Genomic DNA, 23,921 nt, shown 5'->3' on the forward strand with positions numbered 1-23,921 from the left:
TGACCGTACAAAAATTGCCTACATCATCTCTCTTCTCAGTGGCTCCGCCCTTTACTGGGCATCACCGTTATGGGAGAGGTCCGACACCCTGCTATCTTCTTACACTGCATTCGTGTCAACATTCAGGCGCATCTTCGACGAGCCAGGCCGGGTAACCTCAGCTTCATACGAGATTCTCCGTTTACGCCAGGGGTCACGTACTGTAGGACAATATCTGATACAGTTCCAGATCCTGGCATCCGAACTGGCATGGAACGACGAGGCCCTGTATGCTGCATTCTGGCATGGCTTATCTGAGCTTATTAAAGATGAGTTAGCTACCAGAGACTTACCTTCTAAGTTAGATGAGCTAATCTCACTCTGCACGAAAGTTGATTTACGTTTCAGAGAGAGAGCAACTGAGCGTGGAAGATCATCTGCTCCAAAATCTTCTGCTCCTCCTCCTCGTCAACTGTCACCATCTAAAGATGAGCCCATGCAAATTGGCCGTTCCCGTTTAACTCCTGCTGAGCGCCGAAGACGTCTCTCTGAGTCTCTTTGTCTTTACTGTGCAGCTCCGTCTCACACCATCAATGCCTGTCCCGAACGTCCGGGAAAACTCCAAACCCTAGCTCGCCCAGGAGAGGGCCGGCTAGGAGTAATGATCTCCTCTCCATCTCCTCATGATTGTAATCTCCCAGTCTCGCTTCAAATTGCTCAACGTTATCGGAACGTCATTGCCCTCCTTGATTCCGGAGCAGCTGGGAACTTTATTACTGAAGCCTATGTTAAACGGTGGTCCCTACCCACCGAGAGACTTCCTTCCTCCTTTTCCTTAACTGCCGTGGATGGCAGTAAAATTTTTGATACTGTTATTGCTCTAAGGACTCTACCAGTTCGTCTGAGAGTGGGAGTTCTTCATTCCGAACTTATTTCACTTTTAGTGATTCCAAGAGCCACACATCCTGTGGTCCTGGGCCTTCCATGGCTCCGTCTTCACAATCCTACAATTGATTGGACGACTACGCAAATCCTGGCATGGGGTTCCTCCTGTGCAGAGACATGTTTGTTTAAAGTATTGCCTGTCTGTTCTTCCTCCCCCAGGTCGTCTGATGTTCCACCTCCTCCATATCAAGATTTCACGGATGTGTTCAGTAAAGCTTCTGCTGATATCCTTCCTCCTCATAGAGAATGGGACTGCCCGATTGATCTCGTTCCAGGGAAGGTTCCACCTCGAGGCCGAACTTATCCGTTGTCTCTGCCTGAGACGCATTCTATGGAGGAATACATTAAAGAGAACCTAGCAAAGGGGTTCATTCGACCTTCTTCTTCCCCAGCCGGCGCAGGCTTCTTTTTTGTAAAAAAGAAAGATGGTGGTCTGCGGCCGTGCATCGACTACAGAGGTTTGAACGACATTACCATCAAGAACCGTTATCCTTTACCCCTGATTACTGAGCTCTTTGACAGAGTTAGCGGAGCTACCATCTTTACAAAGCTGGACTTGCGAGGTGCATACAATCTCATCCGGATCCGTGAGGGTGACGAGTGGAAGACCACCTTTAACACCCGTGACGGACATTATGAGTACCTCGTCATGCCCTTCGGATTGAGCAATGCTCCAGCTGTCTTCCAGCATTTTGTCAATGAGATCTTCAGAGACATTCTATACCGTCATGTCGTGGTCTATCTAGACGATAACCTCATTTTTGCCAACGATTTAGAGGAACATCGTTTTTGGGTTAAAGAGGTTCTGTCCCGTCTCCGTGTCAATCATCTCTATTGCAAATTAGAAAAATGCGTCTTTGAAGTCAAGTCCATTCCGTTTCTAGGGTACATTGTGTCTGGTTCTGGACTAGAGATGGATACTGAGAAACTACAAGCAATCCAAAATTGTCCGGTACCCTTAACCCTCAAAGGGGTCCAGAGGTTCTTAGGGTTCGCCAACTATTACCGAAAGTTTATACGAGACTTTCCACCATTGTGGCGCCTATTACTGCTTTCACTAAGAAGGGTGCTAACCCGTCCAAGTGGTCTGAAGAAGCCATGCAAGCATTTCATCTTTTAAAACAAAGGTTCATCTCTGCGCCTGTTCTGAAACAGCCTGACATCGACTCCCCTTTCATCTTAGAGGTGGATGCCTCCTCCGTTGGAGTAGGAGCGGTGTTATCTCAGAGGGCTAAAGATGGCCATTTACACCCTTGCAGTTTCTTCTCCCGGAAGTTCTCCCCAGCTGAGCGCAACTATGCCATTGGCGACCAGGAGTTGCTAGCCATCAAGCTCGCTCTAGAAGAGTGGAGGTATCTGTTGGAGGGAGCTTCTCATTCAATCACCATACTTACAGACCACAAGAACCTTTTATACCTGAAGGGCGCACAATGTCTCAACCCTCGTCAGGCCAGATGGGCACTTTTCTTTTCCAGGTTCGACTTTAAACTCCAGTTCTGTCCGGGCTCTCAGAATCGCAAGGCCGATGCCCTTTCCCGCTCATGGGAGCAAGAAAATGAGTCAGAGTCTTCAGACAAGCATCCTATTATAAATCCGTTGGCATTCTCCACGGTAGGGATGGACTCTACGCCCCCATCAGGGAAAAGTTTTGTGAAGCCGATGCTAAGGCAGAAGCTCATGCATTGGGCCCATGCTTCCCGTTTTGCCGGACATACAGGTATCCAAAAAACCCTGGAGTTTATCTCTAGGTCCTATTGGTGGCCAACTCTGAAAAAGGACGTCTTGGAGTTTATTGCATCTTGCCCAAAGTGTGCCCAACATAAAGTATCCCGCCAGTCGCCTGCGGGGCAACTGGTTCCACTATCCGTTCCCCGTCGACCATGGACCCACTTGTCGATGGATTTCGTTACAGACTTACCCATGTGCAACAAGTTCAATACCATCTGGGTGGTAGTTGACCGGTTCACCAAGATGGCACACTTCATTCCTCTCACCGGTCTTCCGTCAGCTTCCAAGTTGGCTCAAGTATTCATACAAGAGATCTTCCGACTCCACGGTCTTCCTGAAGAAATTATCTCAGATCGAGGAGTTCAATTCACAGCCAAATTCTGGCGAAGTTTATGTCAAGTCCTCCAAGTCAAGCTAAAGTTTTCCACGGCTTACCATCCTCAGACCAATGGTCAAACCGAGAGGGTGAATCAGGACTTGGAGGCCTTCCTCCGCATCTATGTGTCCTCCTCTCAAGATGACTGGGTTCAATTACTTCCCTGGGCCGAGTTCTGTCATAACAACCAGTATCATTCTTCATCTGCTTCAACACCATTCTTCACTAACTTTGGATTCCACCCTAAAGTCCCTGAGTTCCAACCGCTTCCAGCAACTTCTGTTCCCGCAGTGGATATCACCTTGCATCAGTTTGCCAATATCTGGAAGAGCGTACGATCAGCTCTGCTCAAGGCATCGTTCAGGTACAAGAAGTTTGCGGATAAGAAGCGTCGAGCAGTTCCTGCTCTCAAGGTGGGTGATCGGGTATGGTTATCCACAAAGAATTTGAGGTTAAGAGTTCCCAGTATGAAGTTTGCACCTCGCTATATCGGTCCTTTCAAGATTGAACAAGTCATCAATCCTGTTGCTTACAGAATCCAGTTGCCTCCCTTCTTAAAAATACCCAGGACATTCCATGTTTCCCTGTTGAAACCGCTGATCTTGAATCGGTTTCATGCCTCACTTCCTCCAACTCCGAAAGTCCAAACTCAACGAGGCGTTGAGTATGAAGTGGCCAAGATCCTGACGTCACCGTTACGGTCAACTACAATATCTTATTGACTGGAAGGGTTATGGTCCTGAGGAACGTTCATGGACCAATGCTTCTGATGTCCATGCTCCTGCCTTGGTCCGGAGATTCCATTCCAAGTTTCCTCAAAAGCCAAAGAAGTGTCCTGGGGCCACTCCTAAAGGGGGGGGTGCTGTCACGATCCGGGTATCTGGACGCCATTTCTTACCCATCAGATGCCTCCTAAGGCTGGCTCAGCGCTCCAGGACCGGATCCCATCTGTTATCCTGATGTGTACATTCCTGTATCCTCTCCTGTCACTCTGGGACGCTGTCACAGTAAACGCCATATTACACCTGGCATGGCGTCTCCCGCGGCCTCCGCCGCCGTCCCTGAACTTCTGCATGCAGAGTGTCTGAGTGGCGATTACGTCAGCCGCGGCCTCCGCTGTGTCCGCGTGGTTGGATGTGCATCTGTCAGCCTGGCGCCTCCTGTCTCCGGTGGCCGGCGCCGCCATTACTGTTTTCATTACCACATGGATTACAAACCAAACTTCCCTCCAAGTGTCTGCATGGGCGCAGCCATCTTGGATTCTGTCAGCTGATCATTTCCACCAATCTGTTCTCAGTATTGATAATCTGCATAATTGCCTAGCCAATCCCTTCCTTGCTGCAGGTATAAATACACTGTGCCTGAGCAAGGAAGGCGTCAGTGCTTTGGTTGTCAAACCTAGTTCCTGTTTGTCTCTCTCCTGTGATTGTCTTCCAGGTTCCAGCTCCTGTCTCAAGACTTCCACCATAGAGACCCGCACCAGCATTCCACCTGCGGTGTAGCCTGACTCTCCAATCCATTGTGGATTCATCTGTTTCCAGCTACAACATTACCTGCTTCCAGCTCAGCTTTCAGCAGAGTACAGCTTCCCTTAAAGGGCCGGTGTCCTTTCTACACTTTACCACTCTCCACCGGTATTATTATTTCTCCGCTCTCAAGTTCTACATTTCAGTTCATATTTCATCGCTCCCAAGTTCATCTATTATTTAACTGGTTCCAGCCAGTATCCACTCCGTGCTAACAACAGTCTGGTTCCAGCCAGTATCCACAGCAGCTGTTTTACCTTCAGCAACCCAGCTTTTCCTGGAACACCAGCTGGCACAATCCTGGGTTATCTCCATTGCTACAGTCGGGCCTGGTAAGGACTTTCCATCTAGAAGATCATAAGAACTATCTCACACTACCAGTGCCCTGTGGCTCCTGCCATCCTGTAGTACCCAGGAACTGTATTTATTATTTGCTGACTTTTACGTTTTCTTTTACTGCTGCTGTGTTGCGGAGTTGTCATAATAAACATCATTGACTTTTATCCAAGTTGTCGTGGTCACGCCTTCGGGCAGTTATTATTCATGTTACTTACATGTCCAGGGGTCTGATACAACCTCCCAGGTTCCGGTACATCTCAGCCCCTACAACTGAGGCTGCCTCCCGTCAGCTCAGGCCCTCAGTTGTGACACTTACGAAGCAATTCCCTTCGGCAGGTTCCATGCAAGGATCTTTCAGTGGGATCTGTTAGACAAATGGTCCGGATCGCATCTTCAGATGCATCGGTTGATCACCCTGTCCCCAAGGGTCAGGGTGTCTCTGCTGTGGTGGCTGCAGTGTGCTCATCTTCTCGAGGGCCGCAGATTCGGCATACAGGACTGGGTCCTGGTGACCACGGACGCAAGCCTCCAAGGATAGGGGGCAGTCACTCAGGGAAGGAACTTCCAGGGACTGTGGTCAAGTCAGGAGACTTCACTACACATAAATATACTGGAACTAAGGGCCATTTACAACGCCCTGAGTCAAGTAGAGCCCCTGCTTCAGAACCAACCAGTGCTGATTCAATCAGACAACATCACGGCGGGGGCGGCGCAAGAAGCAGGATGGCGATGGCAGAAGCCACAAGGATTCTCCGATGGGCGGAAAATCACGTGCTAGCACTGTCAGCAGTGTTCATTCCGGGAGTGGACAACTGGGAAGCAGACTTCCTCAGCAGGCACGCTACACCCGGGAGAGTGGGGACTTCATCCAGAAGTCTTCACGCAGATTGTAAACCGTTGGGAACGGCCACAGGTGGACATGATGGCGTCCCGCCTCAACTAAAAGCTAAAAAAATATTGCGCCAGGTCAAGGGACCCTCAGGCGATAGCTGTGGACGCACTAGTGACACCGTGGGTGTACCAGTCGGTTTATGTGTTCCCTCCTCTTCCTCTCATACCCAAGGTACTGAGGATAGTAAGAAAGAGAGGAGTAAGAACTATACTCATCGTTCCGGATTGGCCAAGAAGAACTTGGTACCCAGAACTACAAGAAATTATCTCAGAGGAACCATGGCCTCTGCCTCTCAGACAGGACCTGTTACAGCAGGGGCCCTGTCTGTTCCAAGACTTACCGTGGCTGCGTTTGACGGCATGGCGGTTGAACGCCGGATCCTAACGGAAAAGGGCATTCCAGATGAAGTGATTCCTACGCTGATAAAGGCTAGGAAAGACGTGACAGCACAACATTATCACCGTATATGGCGAAAATATGTTGCTTGGTGTGAGGCCAGGAAGGCCCCTACAGAGGAATTCCAGCTGGGTCGATTCCTGCACTTCCTACAGTCAGGAGTGACTATGGGCCTAAAATTAGGATCCATAAAGGTCGAGATTTCGGCCCTATCTATTTTCTTTCAAAAAGAACTGGCTTCACTGCCTGAAGTTCAGACGTTTGTTAAGGGAGTGCTGCATATTCAGCCCCCTTTTGTGCCTCCAGTGGCACCTTGGGATCTTAACGTTGTGTTGGGTTTCCTGAAATCCCACTGGTTTGAGCCACTTAAGACCGTGGAGCTAAAATATCTCGCGTGGAAAGTGGTCATGCTATTGGCCTTAGCTTCGGCTAGGCGTGTGTCAGAATTGGCGGCTTTGTCTTGTAAAAGCCCTTATCTGATCTTCCATATGGACAGGGCAGAATTGAGGACTCGTCCCCAATTTCTCCCTAAGGTGGTATCAGCGTTTCATTTGAACCAACCTATTGTGGTGCCTGCGGCTACTCGGGACTTGGAGGACTCCAAGTTACTAGATGTAGTCAGGGCTTTGAAAATCTATGTAGCCAGGACGGCTGGAGTCAGGAAAACTGACTCGCTGTTTATCCTGCATGCACCCAACAAACTGGGTGCTCCTGCTTCAAAGCAAACTATTGCGCGCTGGATCTGTAACACGATTCAGCAAGCTCATTCTGCGGCAGGATTGCCGCATCCTAAATCAGTGAAAGCCCATTCCACAAGGAAGGTGGGCTCTTCTTGGGCGGCTGCCCGAGGGGTCTCGGCTTTACAGCTTTGCCAAACTGCTACTTGGTCGGGTTCAAACACATTTGCTAAGTTCTACAAGTTTGATACCCTGGCTGAGGAGGACCTTGCCTTTGCTCATTCGGTGCTGCAGAGTCATCCGCACTCTCCCGCCCGTTTGGGAGCTTTGGTATAATCCCCATGGTCCTTACGGAGTTTCCAGCATCCTCTAGGACGTCAGAGAAAATTAGAATTTACTCACCGGTAATTCTATTTCTCGTAGTCTGTAGTGGATGCTGGGCGCCCGTCCCAAGTGCGGACTCTCTGCAATACATGTATATAGTTATTGCTTAACTAAAGGGTTATTGTTATGAGCCATCTGTTACTGAAGCTCAGTTGTTGTTCATACTGTTAACTGGGTATGGTTATCACGAGTTGTACGGTGTGATTGGTGTGGCTGGTATGAGTCTTACCCTGGATTCCAAATCCTTTCCTTGTTGTGTCAGCTCTTCCGGGCACAGTTTCCTTAACTGAGGTCTGGAGGAGGGGCATAGAGGGAGGAGCCAGTGCACACCAGATAGTACCTGATCTTTCTTTTAGAGTGCTCAGTCTCTTGCGGAGCCAGTCTATTCCCCATGGTCCTTACGGAGTTCCCAGCATCCACTACGGACTACGAGAAATAGAATTACCGGTGAGTAAATAATTATTTTTACACTTTCCCCTCTCTTGAAAGACATGCCTCCAATTGGGAAAGTTTTCTACAAAGAATCTCCAAGCATTGCATCCATGTCTGAAGATGAAGTAACGAATTGGAGGTAAATTTTAATTTGTGCAGATCTGTCATAATAAATAATAACTAACTAGTTCAGGTCTTTTATACATTGTTTTGTACCATTAGCACATTTAACATAGTTGGTCCTATACAGTATGCTCAAGGTTTGGTTTGCATATGCAATATTGTTATAATAAAAGAGCCCTGGGCAGCAAAAAAATACCTCATTTAGCACACTGGCAAGAGGGGACATTAGTGCCGCGGCACTGTCCCATCCCCCGCCAGTATAAACATCTAGAAAGCGGGACAGAAGCGCACCATTAAGGGGGCGGAGCTTCTCCCTCACAGCTCACGGCGCCATTTCATCTCCTCAGGCTGCAGAGACGCTGGTCCTCCACACACACTGACAAGTACCAGGGGTGTAAAACGGAGGGGGGAGGCATATAATTGGTGCAATGTATATGTGATAAAAGCGCTATAGGTCTGAGGCATTGTATTGGCAATTTTCTGACCATTTTTTCAGCGCAGGCTGTGAGCTGGCAAATCCCCTCTGTGTCTCTCTGACAGACTTTACTGTGGGTCTGTCCCCTATATGCCCGGTGTGTCTGTGGGTGTTTGGTGCACGAGTGTCGTCATGTCTGGGGCTGAAGGCTCTTCCCAGGAGGAGGCTGTGTTGGGGACGCAGACGGCTGCGGGGGTGATCCTGTCGGCACCGCCGACACCTGATTGGGTAAATGTGTTGAACACCTTGAATGCTATTGTGACTCTTATTAGTAAGAGGCTAGATAAGTCTGAGTCGTAGACCCAGGCATGGAAAAAATCTGTGGAAGATATGTTATTCCAAAATCAGGTCCCCTCAGGGTCACAAAACCGTACGTTGGCCCAAGTGGCAGACACTGATACCGACACGGACACTGATTCAAGTGTCTACTATAGCGATTCCAGGTTAGACCCAAAATTGGCAGAGAGCATTCAGTACATGATTGTGGCGATTAAAAAGGTATTAAATATCACTGAGGACCCTGCTGTTCCTGATACTAGGGTCTGTATGTATAAAGAAAGGAAACCTGAGATAATGTTTCCTCCCTCTCATGAACTGAACACGCTTTTTGAAAAAGTTTGGGAAGAACCTGACCGGAAGTTTCAGATTCCCAAAAGAATTAGAGCAGCTTATCCGTTTCCCTCGACAGATAGGGAAAAGTGGGAGTCGCCCCCCACTGTGGACAAGGCCTTGTCTAGGTTGTCTAAAAAAGGTGGCTCTCCCGTCACCTGACACAGTGGCCCTGAAGGATCCTGCGGATCGTAAACAGGAAACTACATTGAAGTCCATTTATGTGACCACAGGTACACTACTCCGACCTGTCATTGCGTCTGCGTGGGTAAGTAGTGCTATCGAAAAGTGGGCAGACAACTTGTCACCTGATATAGATACCCTAGATAGGGATAGCATCCTCTTGACGCTGGGTTATATCAAGGGCGCTGCAGCATACCTTAAGGAAGCTGCGAGAGATATTGATCTTTTGGGATCAAAATCCAATGCCATGGCTGTTTCAGCTAGGCGTGCGTTGTGGATTCACCAATGGAATGCTGATGCTGACTCCAAGAAAAGTATGGAATCTCTACCATATAAAGGTAAGGCCTTATTTGGTGACGGCCTTGATGATTTGGTATCTACGGCTGCCGCGGGTAAGTCATCATTTTTACCTTATGTTCCTCCACAACAAAAGAAAACGCAACTTTATCAGATGCAGTCCTTTCGGCCCAATAAATACAGAAAGGGCCGGGGTTCTTCCTTCCTTGCTACTAGAGGAAGAGGAAGAGGTAAACGTTCTCCTGCCTTGTCAGGCTCCCAGGAGCAGAAGTCCTCCCAGGCTTCTGCCATTCCACCGCATGACGTTGGGGCTCCTATGCGGGAGTCCGCACCGGTGGGGTCCCATCTAAAACTCTTCAGTCAGTGTTGGGTACGTTCGAACCTGGACCCTTGGATTTTACAAATAGTATTCCAAGGGTACAAGCTGGAGTTTCAAGACGTTCCCCCTCCCCGGTTTTTCAAATCGGCCTTACCAGCTTCTCTTCCCGACAGGGAGGTAGTTTGCGACGCAATACAAAAATTGGGTCAAAATCCAGTTATCGTCAAAGTTCCCCAGTCACAACAGGGGGGAGGTTTTTATTCGAGCTTGTTTGTGGTCCCGAAGCCGGATGGCTCGGTCAGACCAATCCTAAACCTGAAATCTCTGAATCTATACCTAAGGAGATTCAAATTCAAGATGGAGTCTCTCCGAGCAGTGATCTCCAGTCTGGAGGAAGGGGATTTCATGGTGTCGGTGGACATAAAAGATGCCTACTTACATGTTCCCATTTATCCTCCGCATCATGATTACCTGAGATTTGCAAATCAGGATTGTCATTACCAATTTCAAACGTTGCCGTTTGGTCTATCCACGGCTTCGAGGATTTTCACCAAAGTGATGGCGGAGATGATGGTTCTCCTGCGCAAGCAAGGAGTCACAATTATCCCATACTTGGACAATCTCCTGATAAAGGCGAGATCCAGGGACCAGTTGGTCCAAAACATTGCAATCTCCATATCCGTACTTCAACAACATGGTTGGCTCCTAAACTTGCCAAAATCACAGTTGATACCGACGACGCGGCTGTCGTTTTTGGGAATGATAATGGACACAGAACTACAGAGAGTCTTTCTTCCTGTGGAAAAGGCTCTGTAACTTCAGAATCTGGTCAAACAAATTCTGAAACCAGCAAGAGTGTCGATCCATCAATGCATTCGGTTGCTTGGGAAGATGGTTGCGGCCTACAAGGCCATTCAGTTTGGCAGGTTTCATGCCAGGGTGTTCCAGTGGGACATGTTGGACAAGTGGTCCGGGTCCCATCTACACATGCACCAGAGGATAATCCTGTCGTCCAAGGCCAGGATATCACTCCTGTGGGGGCTACACAGTTCTCACCTCCTAGAGGGGCGCAGGTTCGGGATACAGGACTGGATCCTGGTGACCACAGATGCAAGCCTCCGAGGCTGGGGGGCAGTCACAATGGGAGAAAGCTTCCAAGGAAAATGGTCAAGTCAGGAATCTTGTCTCCACATAAATGTTCTGGCGTTAAGGGCCATTTACAATGGCCTCCTACAAGCGGAACATCTTCTTCGAGATCTGCCTGTACTGATCCAGTCGGACAATGTAATTGCTGTAGCGTACATAAACTGTCAGGGCGGAACGAAAAACAGAGCGGCGATGGCAGAAGCCACAAGGATTTTCCGATGGGCAGAGAAACATACAAGTGCTCTGTCAGCGGTATTCATTCCAGGAGTGAACAACTGGGAAGCTTATCAAGGGACCCTCAAGCAATAGCAGTGGATGCACTGGTGACACTGTGGGTGTTTCAGTCGGTGTATGTATTCCCTCCACTTCCTTTAATTCTGAAAGTTCTAAAAATCATAAGAAGAACAAAGATCCAGGCGATCGTCATTGTCCCAGACTGGCCAAGGAGGGCCTGGTATCCAGATCTTCAGGAATTACTCATAGGAGATCCATGGCCTCTTCTTCTGCGAGAGGACCTGTTACGATAGGGGCCGTGCGTGTATCAGGACTTACCGCGGCTGCGTTTGACGGCATGGCGGTTGAACGCAAAATCCTAGCCAGTAAAGGTATTCCCAGTGAAGTCATTCCCACACTTATTCAGGCCAGAAAAAGGGTAATGGCTAAACATTACCACCGTATTTGGAGAAAATATGTGTCTTGGTGTGAAGCCAAGGGAGCTCCTACGGAAGAGTTTCGGCTAGGGCGTTTTCTCCATTTTCTATAAGCCGATGTGGATGCGGGCCTAAAATTGGGCTCAATCAATGTTCAGATTTCAGCCTTATCAATCTTCTTTCAGAAACAATTGGCCTCCCTTACAGAAGTTCAGACCTTCGTGAAAGGAGTGTTGCACATCCAACCTCCATTTGTGCCTCCTGTAGCACCATGGGACCTTAACGTGGTATTGCAGTTCCTTCAATCACGTTGGTTTGAACCTTTACGGAAGGTGGAGTTAAAATTCCTCACTTGGAAAGTGGTCATCCTATTGGCCTTGGCATCTGCAAGGCGGGTGTCTGAGTTAGCGGCCTTGTCTCACAAGAGCCCTTATTTGATCTTCCATGAAGATAGAGCTGAATTGAGGAAACGACGTCAGCAATTTTTACCGAAGGTGGTTTCCTCTTTCCACATAAACCAACCCATTGTGGTGCCTTTGGCTACTGACACATTCGCTGAGTCAAAGTCTCTGGATGTGGTCAGAGCTTTGAAGATTTATGTCGCCAGAACGGCTTAGATTAGGAAGACAGAGGTTCTGTTTGTCCTGTATGATCCCAACTAGGTTGGGTATCCTGCTTCCAAGTAGACCATTGCACGCTGGATCTGTAACACGATTCAGCAGGCCCATTCCACGGCTGGATTGCCATTACCGAAATCAGTGAAGGCCCATTCCACTAGGAAGGTAGGCTCATCCTGGGCGGCTGCCCGGGGGGGTCTCGGCATTGCAACTTTGCCGAGCAGCTACTTGGTCGGGGTCAAACACTTTTGCAAAGTTCTACAAGTTTGACACCTTGGCCGATGAAGACCTTAAGTTTGGTCAATCGGTGCTGCAGAGTCGTCTGCACTCTCCCGCCCGTTCTAGAGCTTTGGTATAACCCCATGGTTCTAATGGTGTCCCCAGCATCCTCTAGGACGTATGAGAAAATAGGATTTTAATGCCTACCAGTAAATCCTTTTCTCTTAGTCCGAAGAGGATGCTGGGCGCCCGTCCTGATTGCGTACGGTATCTGCAGTTAATAGTTATGGTTACACATGTTGTGTTACGTTGTTGTCAGCCTGTTGCTGACATTGTTCATGCCGTTGGCCTGTGTTCTGTTGAATGCCATGTTCTGTGGCATGGTTGAGGTGTGAGCTGGTATGAATCTCACCTTAGTTTACCAATAAATCCTTTCCTCGAAATGTCCCTCTCCCTGGGCACAGTTCCTATAACTGGAGCCTGGAGGAGGGGCATAGAGGGAGGAGCCAGTTCACACCCTTTCAAAGTCTTAAAGTGCCCATGTCTCCTGCGGATCCCGTCTATACCCCATTGTTCTAATGGTGTTCCCAGCATCCTCTACAGACTAAGAGAAAAGGATTTACCGGTTAAGTTAAGGCACCTGACAGCACCAGGTTTTAGCTACTTTGCATATTAAGTGCTTGAATGGGTGTCCACTGGCTTTTTTACACATTTTTTTCCTCGCACCTCCTGAAGTTGAGAAAAAAAGTGACTGCTACAGTTAATGGGCGTCTATCGGAGAAACAATTGAATAGCTCTAATAGACATCCATTCTTTCAACGGCCAGCAGTTGGCGTGCTCCACAATTGAATCGACCCCACACAATCCAGAGTAAAGTGGATTTTTATTATCTACTGGTAAATCCTTTCCTCTTAGTCCATGAGGGATACTGGGGACCTTAGTACAATGGGTATAGAAGGGGTCCAAAGGAGCCGGTGCACTATAAATTTCTTCCACAGGGTGTGCTGGCTACTCTCCTCTATGACCTCCCTCACAGCTCAGTCTAGGAAAACTGTGTCCGAAGGAGATAGACATACTTGAGAGGAGGATACAAGACAACAAACGAGTGGTGAGATTAACGAACCAGCACACAACAAAACAAGCTATTAGCAACCTCTAGCAAAACACAACATCAACTGCTGTCGGAACAACTTCACACAAGAACAACTTGCAGGAAAGTCGCAGCACAGAGGCGGGTGCCCAGTATACCTTATGGACTACGAGAAAAGGATTTACCAGTAGATAATTAAAATCCTCTTTTCTCTATCATCCATAAGGGATACTGGGGACCTTAGTACAATGGGGACGTCCCAAACAGGGCGGGAACGTGCTAAGACGCCTGCAACACTGTACGTCCAAACTGGACATCCTCTGCAGCCAGGATATCAAACCTGTAAAACTTGTTTGTCCCTGACCAGATAGCGGCCCGACACAGTTGTAGGGTCGATACTACCCGGGCAGCCGCCCAGGAGGAACCCACAGACCTTGTGGAGTGGGCAATGATAGACCGAGGAAGGCCGCCCAAGCGTAGGCTTGTTGAACAGTAAGCCTAATCCAACAGGCAATGCACTGCTTTGAAGCAGTACGACCCTTTTTGAGAGCATCATACAGCACAAAGAGGGAATCCGATTTTCTGACAGAAGCCGTAGTCATGACATAAATTCTCAGGGCTTGCACCACATACAATGACTCAGGAATCAAGGAAGAGGCTGAAGCCGCCGGAACCACAATAGGTTGATTCAAGTGGAATGCAGATACCACCTTAGGTAGGAACTGTTGTCGAGTCCGGAGTTCCGCTCTATCCTCATAAAAGACCAGGTAGGGACTTGTACAGTACAAAGTACCAAGTTTGGAGACACGCCTTGCGGAAACCAAGGATAGGAGCATAACTGTCTTCCACGTAAGGTATTTGTCCTCCACCGACATCAAAGGTTCAAGCCAAGAGGACTGTAGAAAGGACAAAACCACATTTAGATCCCAAGGTGCCGTGGGTGGTGCAAAAGGAAGTTGGATGTGCAGGACACCCTGCAGGAATGTCTGGACTTCAGGCAAAGCAGACAGTTTCTTCTGAAAGAAAATGGACAAGGCCGAGATCTGAATCTTTATGGAGCCCAACCTTAGGCCCATATCCACACCAGCCTGCAAAAAGCGCCCAAGGTTGAAATCTGCAGGAGGATAGTTTCGGCCCCCACACCAGGAGAGGTATCGTTTCCAGATATGGTGGTAATGCTTCGATGTGACCGCTTTCCTGGCTTGAATCATGGTGGTAATAACCTTACCCGGAATACCCTTCTCGACTAGAGGGTTCCGCTCAAGCGGCATACCGTCAAACAAAGCCGCCGTAAGTCAGGGTAGACGAACGGTCCTTGCTGAAGAAGATCTTCCCTTAGCTGCAAGGGCCAGGGGTCTTCTATGGTCATGTCCAGAAGATCTGCATACCAAACCCTCTGAGGCCAGTCGGGGGCGATGAGGATCGCCTGAGCTCCCTCTCTTCTGATTTGTTTTAGAACCTCGGGGAGCAGTGGAATCGGAGGGAACAGGTACACCAGTTTGTAATCCCATGGAGATGTCAGCGTGTCCACTGCCATCGCCAGAGGATCCCCCGTGAAACTTGTTGAGCCGAGAGGCCATCAGATCGATCTGTGGGAAGCCCCAAAAATCGGTTATTTGACAAAACCCCTGATGGAGAGCCCATTTCCCAGGGTGTAGGTCGTGACAACTGAGGAAGTCCGTCTCCCAGTTGTCGACTCCCGGAATGAATATGGCCGACACCGCCTTGCGTTCTTTTCAGCCCAGATGAGGATCTTGGATACCTTCCTCATGCAGGCCCTGCTCTGTGTCCCACCTTGTCGATTGATGTATGCCACAGCCGTGGCATTGTCCGACTGTACCTGAGTGGCTTGGCCTTGGAGCAAAGGAGTTGCCTGCAGCAGAGCATTGTATATCGATCTGAGTTCCTTATAGGAAGACGGGCTTCGAGGTGAGACCACCGACCCTGGAATTGTTTTCCTTGGGTCACCGCTCCCCAGCCCCGAAGGCTGGCGTCCGTGGTCAAGAGAATCCAAACCTGAATTCCAAAGCTCCGCCCCTCCAAGAGGTTGGAGGATTGCAACCACCACAGGAGGGAAATCCTGGCCTGTGGTGAGAGTCGTATGACCTGGTGCTTTTGCAGATTTTTTTCAGGAGATCCAGCTGGAATATCCTTGTATGGAATCTGCCAAATAGAATGGCCTCAAAGGAGGTCACTATTTTCCCCAACACTCGGGTGTAGAGATGCACCGAGACCCAGTCCTTCTGCAGAACAGCGTGAACCAACACCTGAAGTGCTTTTGCCTGGTCTGTGGGAAGGAAGACCTTCTGAGCCACTGTGTCCAGGATCATCCCGAGAAACGGTAGACGCTGGGTTGGCTCCAGGTGGGACTTTTTAAATTTCAGAATCCACCCGTGACGTGATAGCAAGGAAGAAGTGCGGGAGATGCTATCCAGCAGTAATTGTTTTTATCTCGCTTTGATTAGCAGATCGAGGTAGGGGACAGTGTTCACACCCCGAATCTTGAGTTGGAACATCATTTCCGCCATCACATTGGTGAAGACCCTTGGGGTCGTGGATAGGCCGAAGGGTAGTGCCTAGAACTGGTAGTGTTCCTGCAGCAGAGCAAACCTGAGGTAAGCCTGATAAAGCGGCCATATCGGTATATGGAGGTAAGCATCCTTTATGTCTAAGGAGACCAAGAACTCCCTCTCCTCCAGACTTGAGATCACTGCTCTCAGACACTCCATTTTGAACCGGAAAACCTGCAGCTATGGGTTTAACGATTTTAGGTTCAAAATGGGCGTCACTGAACCGTCCGGTTTTGGCACCACAGATAGGCTGGATTAGTATCCCTCGCTTTGTTTCGGTGGCACAGGAACACTGACCTATGTCTGGGCTAACTTTTGAATGGCTTTCTTTAGCGTGAGGAGCATGGTTTCTGAAGCTGGTAAACCCGACTTAAAAAACCTGAAAGATGGAAGACTTATGAATTCCAGCTTGTAGCCTTGGGAGATCAGGTGTGGATCCGGGCACCAGACCTATAAAGCTTTTAAACTCCCAGGATGCTCCGGTCCTCCCTCCCTATACCCCACTCCCCTGGCCAAGGAACTTCAGTTTTGCTCTGTAGCTGACTGGAGCCGGATGCACCGTTAGACAGGGGGCAGCGTCTAAGCAGCCCCAAGCTTTATTTTATGATTCATTTACTTGTTAGTATTTTTTACTTAAGAGCAGCAGCGCTTGGCGGTCCAGCGGACATCAGCGCTGCTGCTCCAACAACTCCCAACCCGGCTCCTACATCTCCCTGCTAACAAGGATTCCTAGCGATCCATGGACCACAGCTGGCTAACGGGGGGACAGGTAAGGTGGGTTTCCGTGAATGCGGGGACCCGCGTCTTTTTTTTTTTTTCTGTGTGTGTGGTCTCTCTTCCAGTCGCAGAGACGGGCGGGGAGGCACTGATGTGGGCGCCGGTCCGTTCGCAACCCCACTATGCCGCCAGGGCAATACTGTACTGGCCTGCTGGGGAAATTAGGCAGCCAGGCGCCCTTGGGTTAATGTCAGCATAGGGCAGGTTTGCTTCCCCAGAAGCCCCTCCCCTGACTCAGAGGGGGTCTCCACAGCAGTTTCCCGCCTCTTTCACTCTGCTCCCTTACAGGGACGCTGAGCGGCCATTTCCTCAGGGACACAGGCTGCAGCTGAAACTCCGGGAACGCTGAGTACTGAGTTTCCAGTATACCTCTCCCCATTGGTCATGTTAAACAGCACTTCATTCTACCAGCCACTACGGCCTGTGTAGTTGATATAGTGCCCATTGCAATACTTTTATGCATTGTATGTGACTTGTGCTAGATCTTCTGTCTGTTTTTTCAGTTTCTCTATACAGGCTGTTGCTATCCATTTCTCTTTTTCTTCATAACCCTAGAGTACAGGTATTTAAGGGTTACAAATAGTACTTCACATTTAAACATATTTGTGAAGGCAGTCACATTGCATATTTAAGACACACACTGCCGTGTGCTTCACAGTTACTGCTACAGTATGTCTTCTAGAAAGGCTCACAAGGAGCAGGCTGCTCCAATACTGGTTACATGCTGTTCAGCGGGTTTAGCCCCACAGGATCCTGTTCAGGGGTGTGGGTCATTAGGTTGACCAGACTTAGGTCGACAGTCATTAGGTCTGTTGGTCGACATGTACTAAGTCGACATGTAAAACGGTTGACAGTTTTTTTACCTTTTTATTTGTGTCGTTTTCTCCGTAAAGTGACGGGGAACCCCAATTAGTGCACCGTGTCCCCTCGCATGGCTTGCTTCGCTGCGCTCTGCACAGGTTACTATTCCCAATCGTAGTCCACGTGGATCGTAAAGTATGAAAAAGTTCAAAAGAAATGAAAAAAAAAAAAGTGAAAAACTCATGTCGACCTTTTTCCATGTAGATCTATTAAATGTCAACCTAGTGACCATGTCGACCAATAGTGGTCGACCTAATGACCGTATCCCCTGTTCAGGATGGTCAATACACAAATTGTTATAACCCTCCCTGCCAGTCTTCCACAGCGGAGCAGCCTTTGCCACAGAAACTCCCATGGGCTTCCTTTTCACAGCTCCTCACACAAATTGCAGATCACTTGTCAGCACCTGCTCAGCCCACTAGTGTGGGATTTCACCAGCAGCCACAACCTGCAATGCTAAATCCCCCTATACTTTCTATACAGCCTCCCTGGGTAGACATACTGTCTAATTCAGTACAAAACTTAGCTCAGACCTCTGCTGTAGTCCAGCAAATGTTACAGGCTAATAAAACTCCAGAGTTGAGGTACCCAGAGAAGGCCTTTACAATCCTCACAATCTACTCATGGGCCTGTGTGACGGATGCAGCTATGCCAGCGTCGCGTATTTTTTGGCCAGCCTGTTCCTGCATTCAGCATGTAAGTCCAAGATGCAGGATATAACTGAGTGTGACCCTGTATTGCCCACTGCCTGCACACTCAATGGAGTTGTGTATTCCCTACTATTGTTAACATTAACAGGACAATATATGGTTAAATGCCGACAGGAGAATGTCCTATCAGCCTGTGCGTGGATACCTGAGGCCCAGCAGGCGATAACGCAGCTAAGCGTTTGCTCCATCGGGAGCTGTCCCAGGTGTGTGACTGGTATGCTGGCTGGAGCCGGGTGACTAGTCAGCACGCCCTACCTCTGCAGGGTAGAGGACCATCAGGCCAAAAGCGGCCGGGATCAGCAAGACAGACATCATTGCCCCTTCCAGGAACCAGTATCCGCTGGTAGTTACCAAACCCAAGTATTCCCTGAGGTGGCTAGTGACTGTGTAGGGGCAGGAGTTGTTGCTTTTGTGTGGTTCTTGCTCTGATATAATCTTAACTGTAATTGTTATTAATGCTACCTGTAAATAGTGTATAAAGTGTGGTTACGAATTTTCCTGTATAATTAGTGTGTACGAAAATAAAGGTACGTTTTGTACCTTGCTATTGTGTCCTTACTGTGTGATCTCAGAACTCGTTAGTAACCCTGGGGTACAGTGCGGAGCTGTAAACGCTGCCTTTCTCAAGGCGGAGATGAGCGATAGGCGAGAATAACGCACACATGAACCCGAGGTCCCCTCAGCCTGATTTAGAGCAATCTTCTGGGGAACCAGATCAGACAGACACTTCCCTAGTGGAATCTTTTTCTCCGGAGGAGGAACGTCATTCCACTATAGATGTACCAGCCTTAGTCAGAGCTGTAGAATACATTGCAGAATTTGAAAGTGACAAACAACCGGCCCCTACGTCTAAATCCAAGGCGGCAGTATTTAAGCAGCCAAAAATGGTTACAGCACAATTTCCTCAGTCAAAACAAGTGACTGAGCTAATGCAAGATTACTGGGCTACGCCTGGTAAAAAATGTGAAGGCTATCAACATTTTACCCCCCCTTCCAGCAAAGGACTGAGCACAATGGGAAACGTCCTCCCTCTGTAGATTCACGTGTGGCATGCCTAGTGCACACCTCTACACTGTCTCTACACTATTTATTATTATTATCATCATCCTTTTATATGGTGCCACAAGGGTTCTGCAGTGCCCAGTTACGGAGTACATAAACACATAATCAAAACAGAAAAACAGCAACTTACAGTTGACGACAATATAGGACAAGTACAGGGTAAATAAACGTAGTAACATCAGCAGATGACACTGAAATAAGTATCAGGTGGCAGAAAAATGCGGAATTTTGTGCAGTTGAAGATTATTAAAGTAAAAAGGATAAGCCCATGATCGAATAGATCCCTACTCGTGAGAGCTTACATTCTCAAGGGGAGGGGTAGATAGACAGGGGTGTCACAGATGGGGTACACAGAGCGTGGAACAGTGGGCTTAGGATGAGAAACAGCTGGGTTTGGTGAAGAAGTGGGTTTTGAGAGCCTGTTTGAAGTTTTGTAGAGAGGTGGAGAGTCTGAGCAGGAGAGGTAGGGAATTCCAGAGAAAGGGACTAGCGCATGAAAAATCATAGGGGTTGGAGTGGGAGGAAGTAATCAGTAGGCAAGAGAGTCGGCGTGCATTAGCAAAGTGAAGAGGACGAGTGGAAGTGTAAAGGGAGATAAGGTCAGAGATGCAAATGAGAGAGGAGTAGGTGAGAAGCTTGAAATGGATTCTAAAAGGGAAGGGAAGCCAGTGAAGTTCTTTTAGGAGAGGTGAGGTGGACGTAGTGCGTTTGGTGAGGAAAATGAGCCGGGAAGCAGCATCAAGGATAGATTGGAGTGGAGAGAGGTATTTGTCAGGGTTGCCAGTCAGGAGGAGATTACAGTAGTCCAGTCTGAAGATGACCAGTGAGTGGATAAATTGGAAAGAGCAAATGTCATTGTTCCAGTTCCGTCTCACCTGGAAAACAAAGATTACTACTCAAACCTTTTTGTGGTGCCAAAGCCGGACGGTTCGGTCAGACCAATATTGAACCTCAAATCGTTAAATCCATATTTGAGGGTATTCAAGTTCAAGATGGAATCTCTGAGAGCGGTGATCTCCGGTCTGGATGAAGGGGAATTCCTGGTGTCTTTAGATATCAAGGATGCTTATCTTCACATTCCTATTTGGCTGCCACACCAGGCTTATCTCAGGTTTGCGCTGTTGGACTGTCACTATCAGTTCCAGGCGCTGCCATTCCTCCTATCAACAGCACCAAGAGTGTTCACCAAGGTAATGGCGGAGATGATGCTTCTACTCCGCAAACAAGGTGTGAACATAATTCCATATCTGGACGATCTGCTGATAAAAGCATCGTCCAGGGATAAGTTGTTACAGTCCATTGCTCTCACACCTCGACTGCTCCGGGATCATGGTTGGATCCTGAATCTTCCAAAGTCACATTTGGAGCCAACGAGAAAACTATCCTTCCTGGGAATGATTCTCGACAAGGAAGTACAGAGGGTGTTTCTGCCGGCGGAGAAAGCATTGGTGATCCATGCAATGGTACGGGATGTCCTGAAGACAGCCCGAGTATCGGTTCATCAGTGCATTCGCCTTCTGGGGAAGATGCCACCTACGAGGCTCTACAGTACAGAAGATTTCATGCACTGTCTTTCCAGCTGGATCTCCTGGACAAATGGTCAGGGTCTCATCTTCATATGCACCAGAGGATACGTCTCTGTCACCGAAAGCCAGAATCTCGCTCCTCTGGTGGCTGCAAACTTCTCACCTACTGGAGGGCCGCAGGTTTGGGATTCAGTATTGGATCCTTCTAACCACGGATGCAAGTCTCAGAGGTTGGGGAGCAGTCACCCAGGGGGAAAACTTCCAAGGAGGGTGGTCAAGTCTTGAATCCAGCCTTCCAATAAACATTCTGTAACTAAAAGCCATGTACAATGGTCTTCTACAGGCGGCTCATCTTCTAAAAGATCGGGCCATTCAAGTTCAATCGGACAATGTAACAGTGGCCTACATAAACCGACAAGGTGGAATGAAGAGCAGAGCTGCAATGTCAGAGGTAACAAGAATCATCATCTGGGCGGAAAGACACACAGTGGTGTTGTCGGCAATCTTCATTCCGGGAGTAGACAACTGGGATGCGGGAAAACTGTCCTTCCTGCAGACACTATCTCCATCTGGGGGGAGTGGTGCCTCCACCCAGAGGTGTTTGCGTACCTCAAATAGACATGATGGCCTCATGCCTCAACAAGAAACTTTGGAGGTATTTGTTCCAGGTCGAGGGACCCACAGGCAGTGGCGGTGGACGCCTGGTAACTCCGTAGGTGTTCACGTCAGTGTATGTGTTCCCTCCACTTCCTCTCATTCCAACGATTCTCAAAATAATCAAAACAACAAGAGTTCAGGTGATCCTAATTGCTCCAGACTGGCCAAGAAGGGCCTGGTACGCGGATTTTCTGGAGTTGCTATTGGAAGATCCGAGGCCTCTTTCTCTTCGAGAGGACCCTCTACAACAGGGGCCGTTCGCTTATCAACACTTACCATGGCTACGTTTGACGGCATGGAGGTTGAACGACAGATCTTAGCTCGGAAGGGCATTCTGAAAAAAGTTATTCATACCCTGATCCAGGCTAGGAAAGAAGTAACGTCTAAACATTACCATTGCATTTGGAAAAAGTATGTGTCTTGGTGTGACTCCAAGAAGTTTCCTACAGTGGAGTTTCAACTGGGGCGGTTTCTCCTCTTCCTGCACGCAGGTGTGGATGTGGTACGACGTTTGGCTCCATAAAGGTCCAGATTTCGGCCTTGTCCATTTTCTTCCAGAAGCAGTTGGCTGCACTCCCTGAGGTTCAGACTTTCTTGAAAGGGGTGCTGCACATCCAGTCTCCCTTTGTGCCTCCTACGGCACCTTGGGATCTTAACGTGGTGTTGCAGTTCCTGCAATCAGATTGGTTCGAACCTCTACAGGAGGTTGAGGTCAAGTTTCTCACTTGGAAGGTGGTTACACTGTTGGCATTAGCTTCGGCTAGGAGTGTGTCTGAATTGGGGGCATTGTCCTGCAAGAGCCCCTATTTGATTTTCATGAAGATAGAGCTGAGCTCAGTACGCGTCAGCAGTTTCTTCCAAAGGTTGTGTTGGCTTTTTATATAAACCAGCCTATTGTGGTGCCAGTGGCTACTGACTCCTCAATTACCTTAAAGTCCTTGGATGTTGTGAGGGCTTTGAGGATTTATATTTAGAGGACTTCATGTTACAGAAAGTTGGACGCTCTGTTTGTCCTTTATGATCCCAACAACATTGGGTTTCCTGCTTCTAAGCAGACGATTTCTCGCTGGATCAGGTTCACTGTCCAGCATGCTTATTCTACGGCAGGCTTGCCGTGTCCTATGTCTGTTAAGGCCCACTCTATTCGTAAGGTGGGTTCTTCCTGGGCGGCTCTCAGCTTTGCCGAGCAGCTACTTGGTCTGGGTCGAACACGTTTGCTATTTTCTACAAGTTCGATACTTTGGTCTCTGGGGACCTACAGTTTGGTCAGTCAGTTCTACAGGAGCCTCCGTGCTCTCCCTCCCGTACTGGGAGCTTTGGTACATCCCCATGGTACTACTGGGGACCCCAGCATCCTCTAGGATGTAAGAGAAAATAGTTTTTTAATTACCTACCGGTAAATCCTTTTCTCGTAGTCCATAGAGGATGCTGGGCGCCCGCCCAGCGCTTCGTTTTCCTGCAGTTGTTCCTTGGTTTGGTACTGCCTTGTTACTTGGTTTAGTACTGTGTTGTTACTTGTTTAAGTACTGTGTTCAGCTGGTGCGGAGATTGTTCAGGCTGCTGAGCCTGGTTTGCCTTATGTGTGAGCTGGTATGAATCTCACCACTATATGTGTATTTTCTTCTCTCAAAGTATGTCCGTCTCCTCGGGCACAGTTTCTAGACTGAGTCTGGTAGGAGGGGCATAGAGGGAGGAGCCAGCCCACACTATTAAACTCTTAGTGTGCCCATGGCTCCTGGTGGACCCGTCTATACCCCATGGTACTAATGTGGACCCCAGCATCCTCTACGGACTACGAGAAAAGGATTTATCTGTAGGTAATTAAAATCCTATTATCTATACTTTGCACTACAGGACTGTCACTACCAGTTCCATGCCCTGCCATTTGGTCTCTCAACGGCACCGAGGGTGCCACCAAGGTGATGGCAGAGATGATGTTTCTCCTTCGCAAGCAGGGAGTGAACATAATTCTGTACCTGGACGATCTTTTGATAAAGGCACCGTCCAGGGAAAGGTTGTTGGACAGCATTGTTCTCACAACCAAACTACTCCTGGATCACGGGTAGATTCTAAATCTTCCAAAATCTCACTTAGAGCCAACTCAGATGCTCCCATTTCTAGCAATGATACTGGTCACAGAGTCACAGAAAGTTTTTCTTCTGTTGGAAAAAGCATTGGTAATCCAGTCGATGATTCAGGATGTCCTAAAACCAACCCGGATATTTGTGCATCTATGCATTTGCCTTCTGGGGAAAATGGTGGCCTCTTACGAGGCGCTTCAGTACGGAAGGTTTCATGCGAGGCCCTTCCAGCTGGATCTGTTGGACAAATGGTCCAGATTGCATCTTCACATGCA

The 23,921-nt window shown here is 48.5% G+C and overlaps 1 protein-coding gene across 2 annotated transcripts in view; it reads left to right on the forward strand.

Moving 5' to 3' along the window:
* LOC134909670 (probable ATP-dependent RNA helicase DDX43) overlaps window positions 1-23,921 on the forward strand; it is a 575,661-nt gene that overhangs the window by 193,336 nt on the left and 358,404 nt on the right. For both annotated transcript variants that reach the window (XM_063916810.1, XM_063916811.1), the window contains exon 5: window positions 7,732-7,813. In XM_063916810.1, coding sequence (XP_063772880.1) covers window positions 7,732-7,813 — 82 coding nt within the window. The remainder of the gene's footprint in view (window positions 1-7,731; window positions 7,814-23,921) is intronic.

This window comes from Pseudophryne corroboree, chromosome 4 (genome assembly GCF_028390025.1).
Source record: "Pseudophryne corroboree isolate aPseCor3 chromosome 4, aPseCor3.hap2, whole genome shotgun sequence".
Classification (NCBI taxonomy): domain Eukaryota; kingdom Metazoa; phylum Chordata; class Amphibia; order Anura; family Myobatrachidae; genus Pseudophryne; species Pseudophryne corroboree.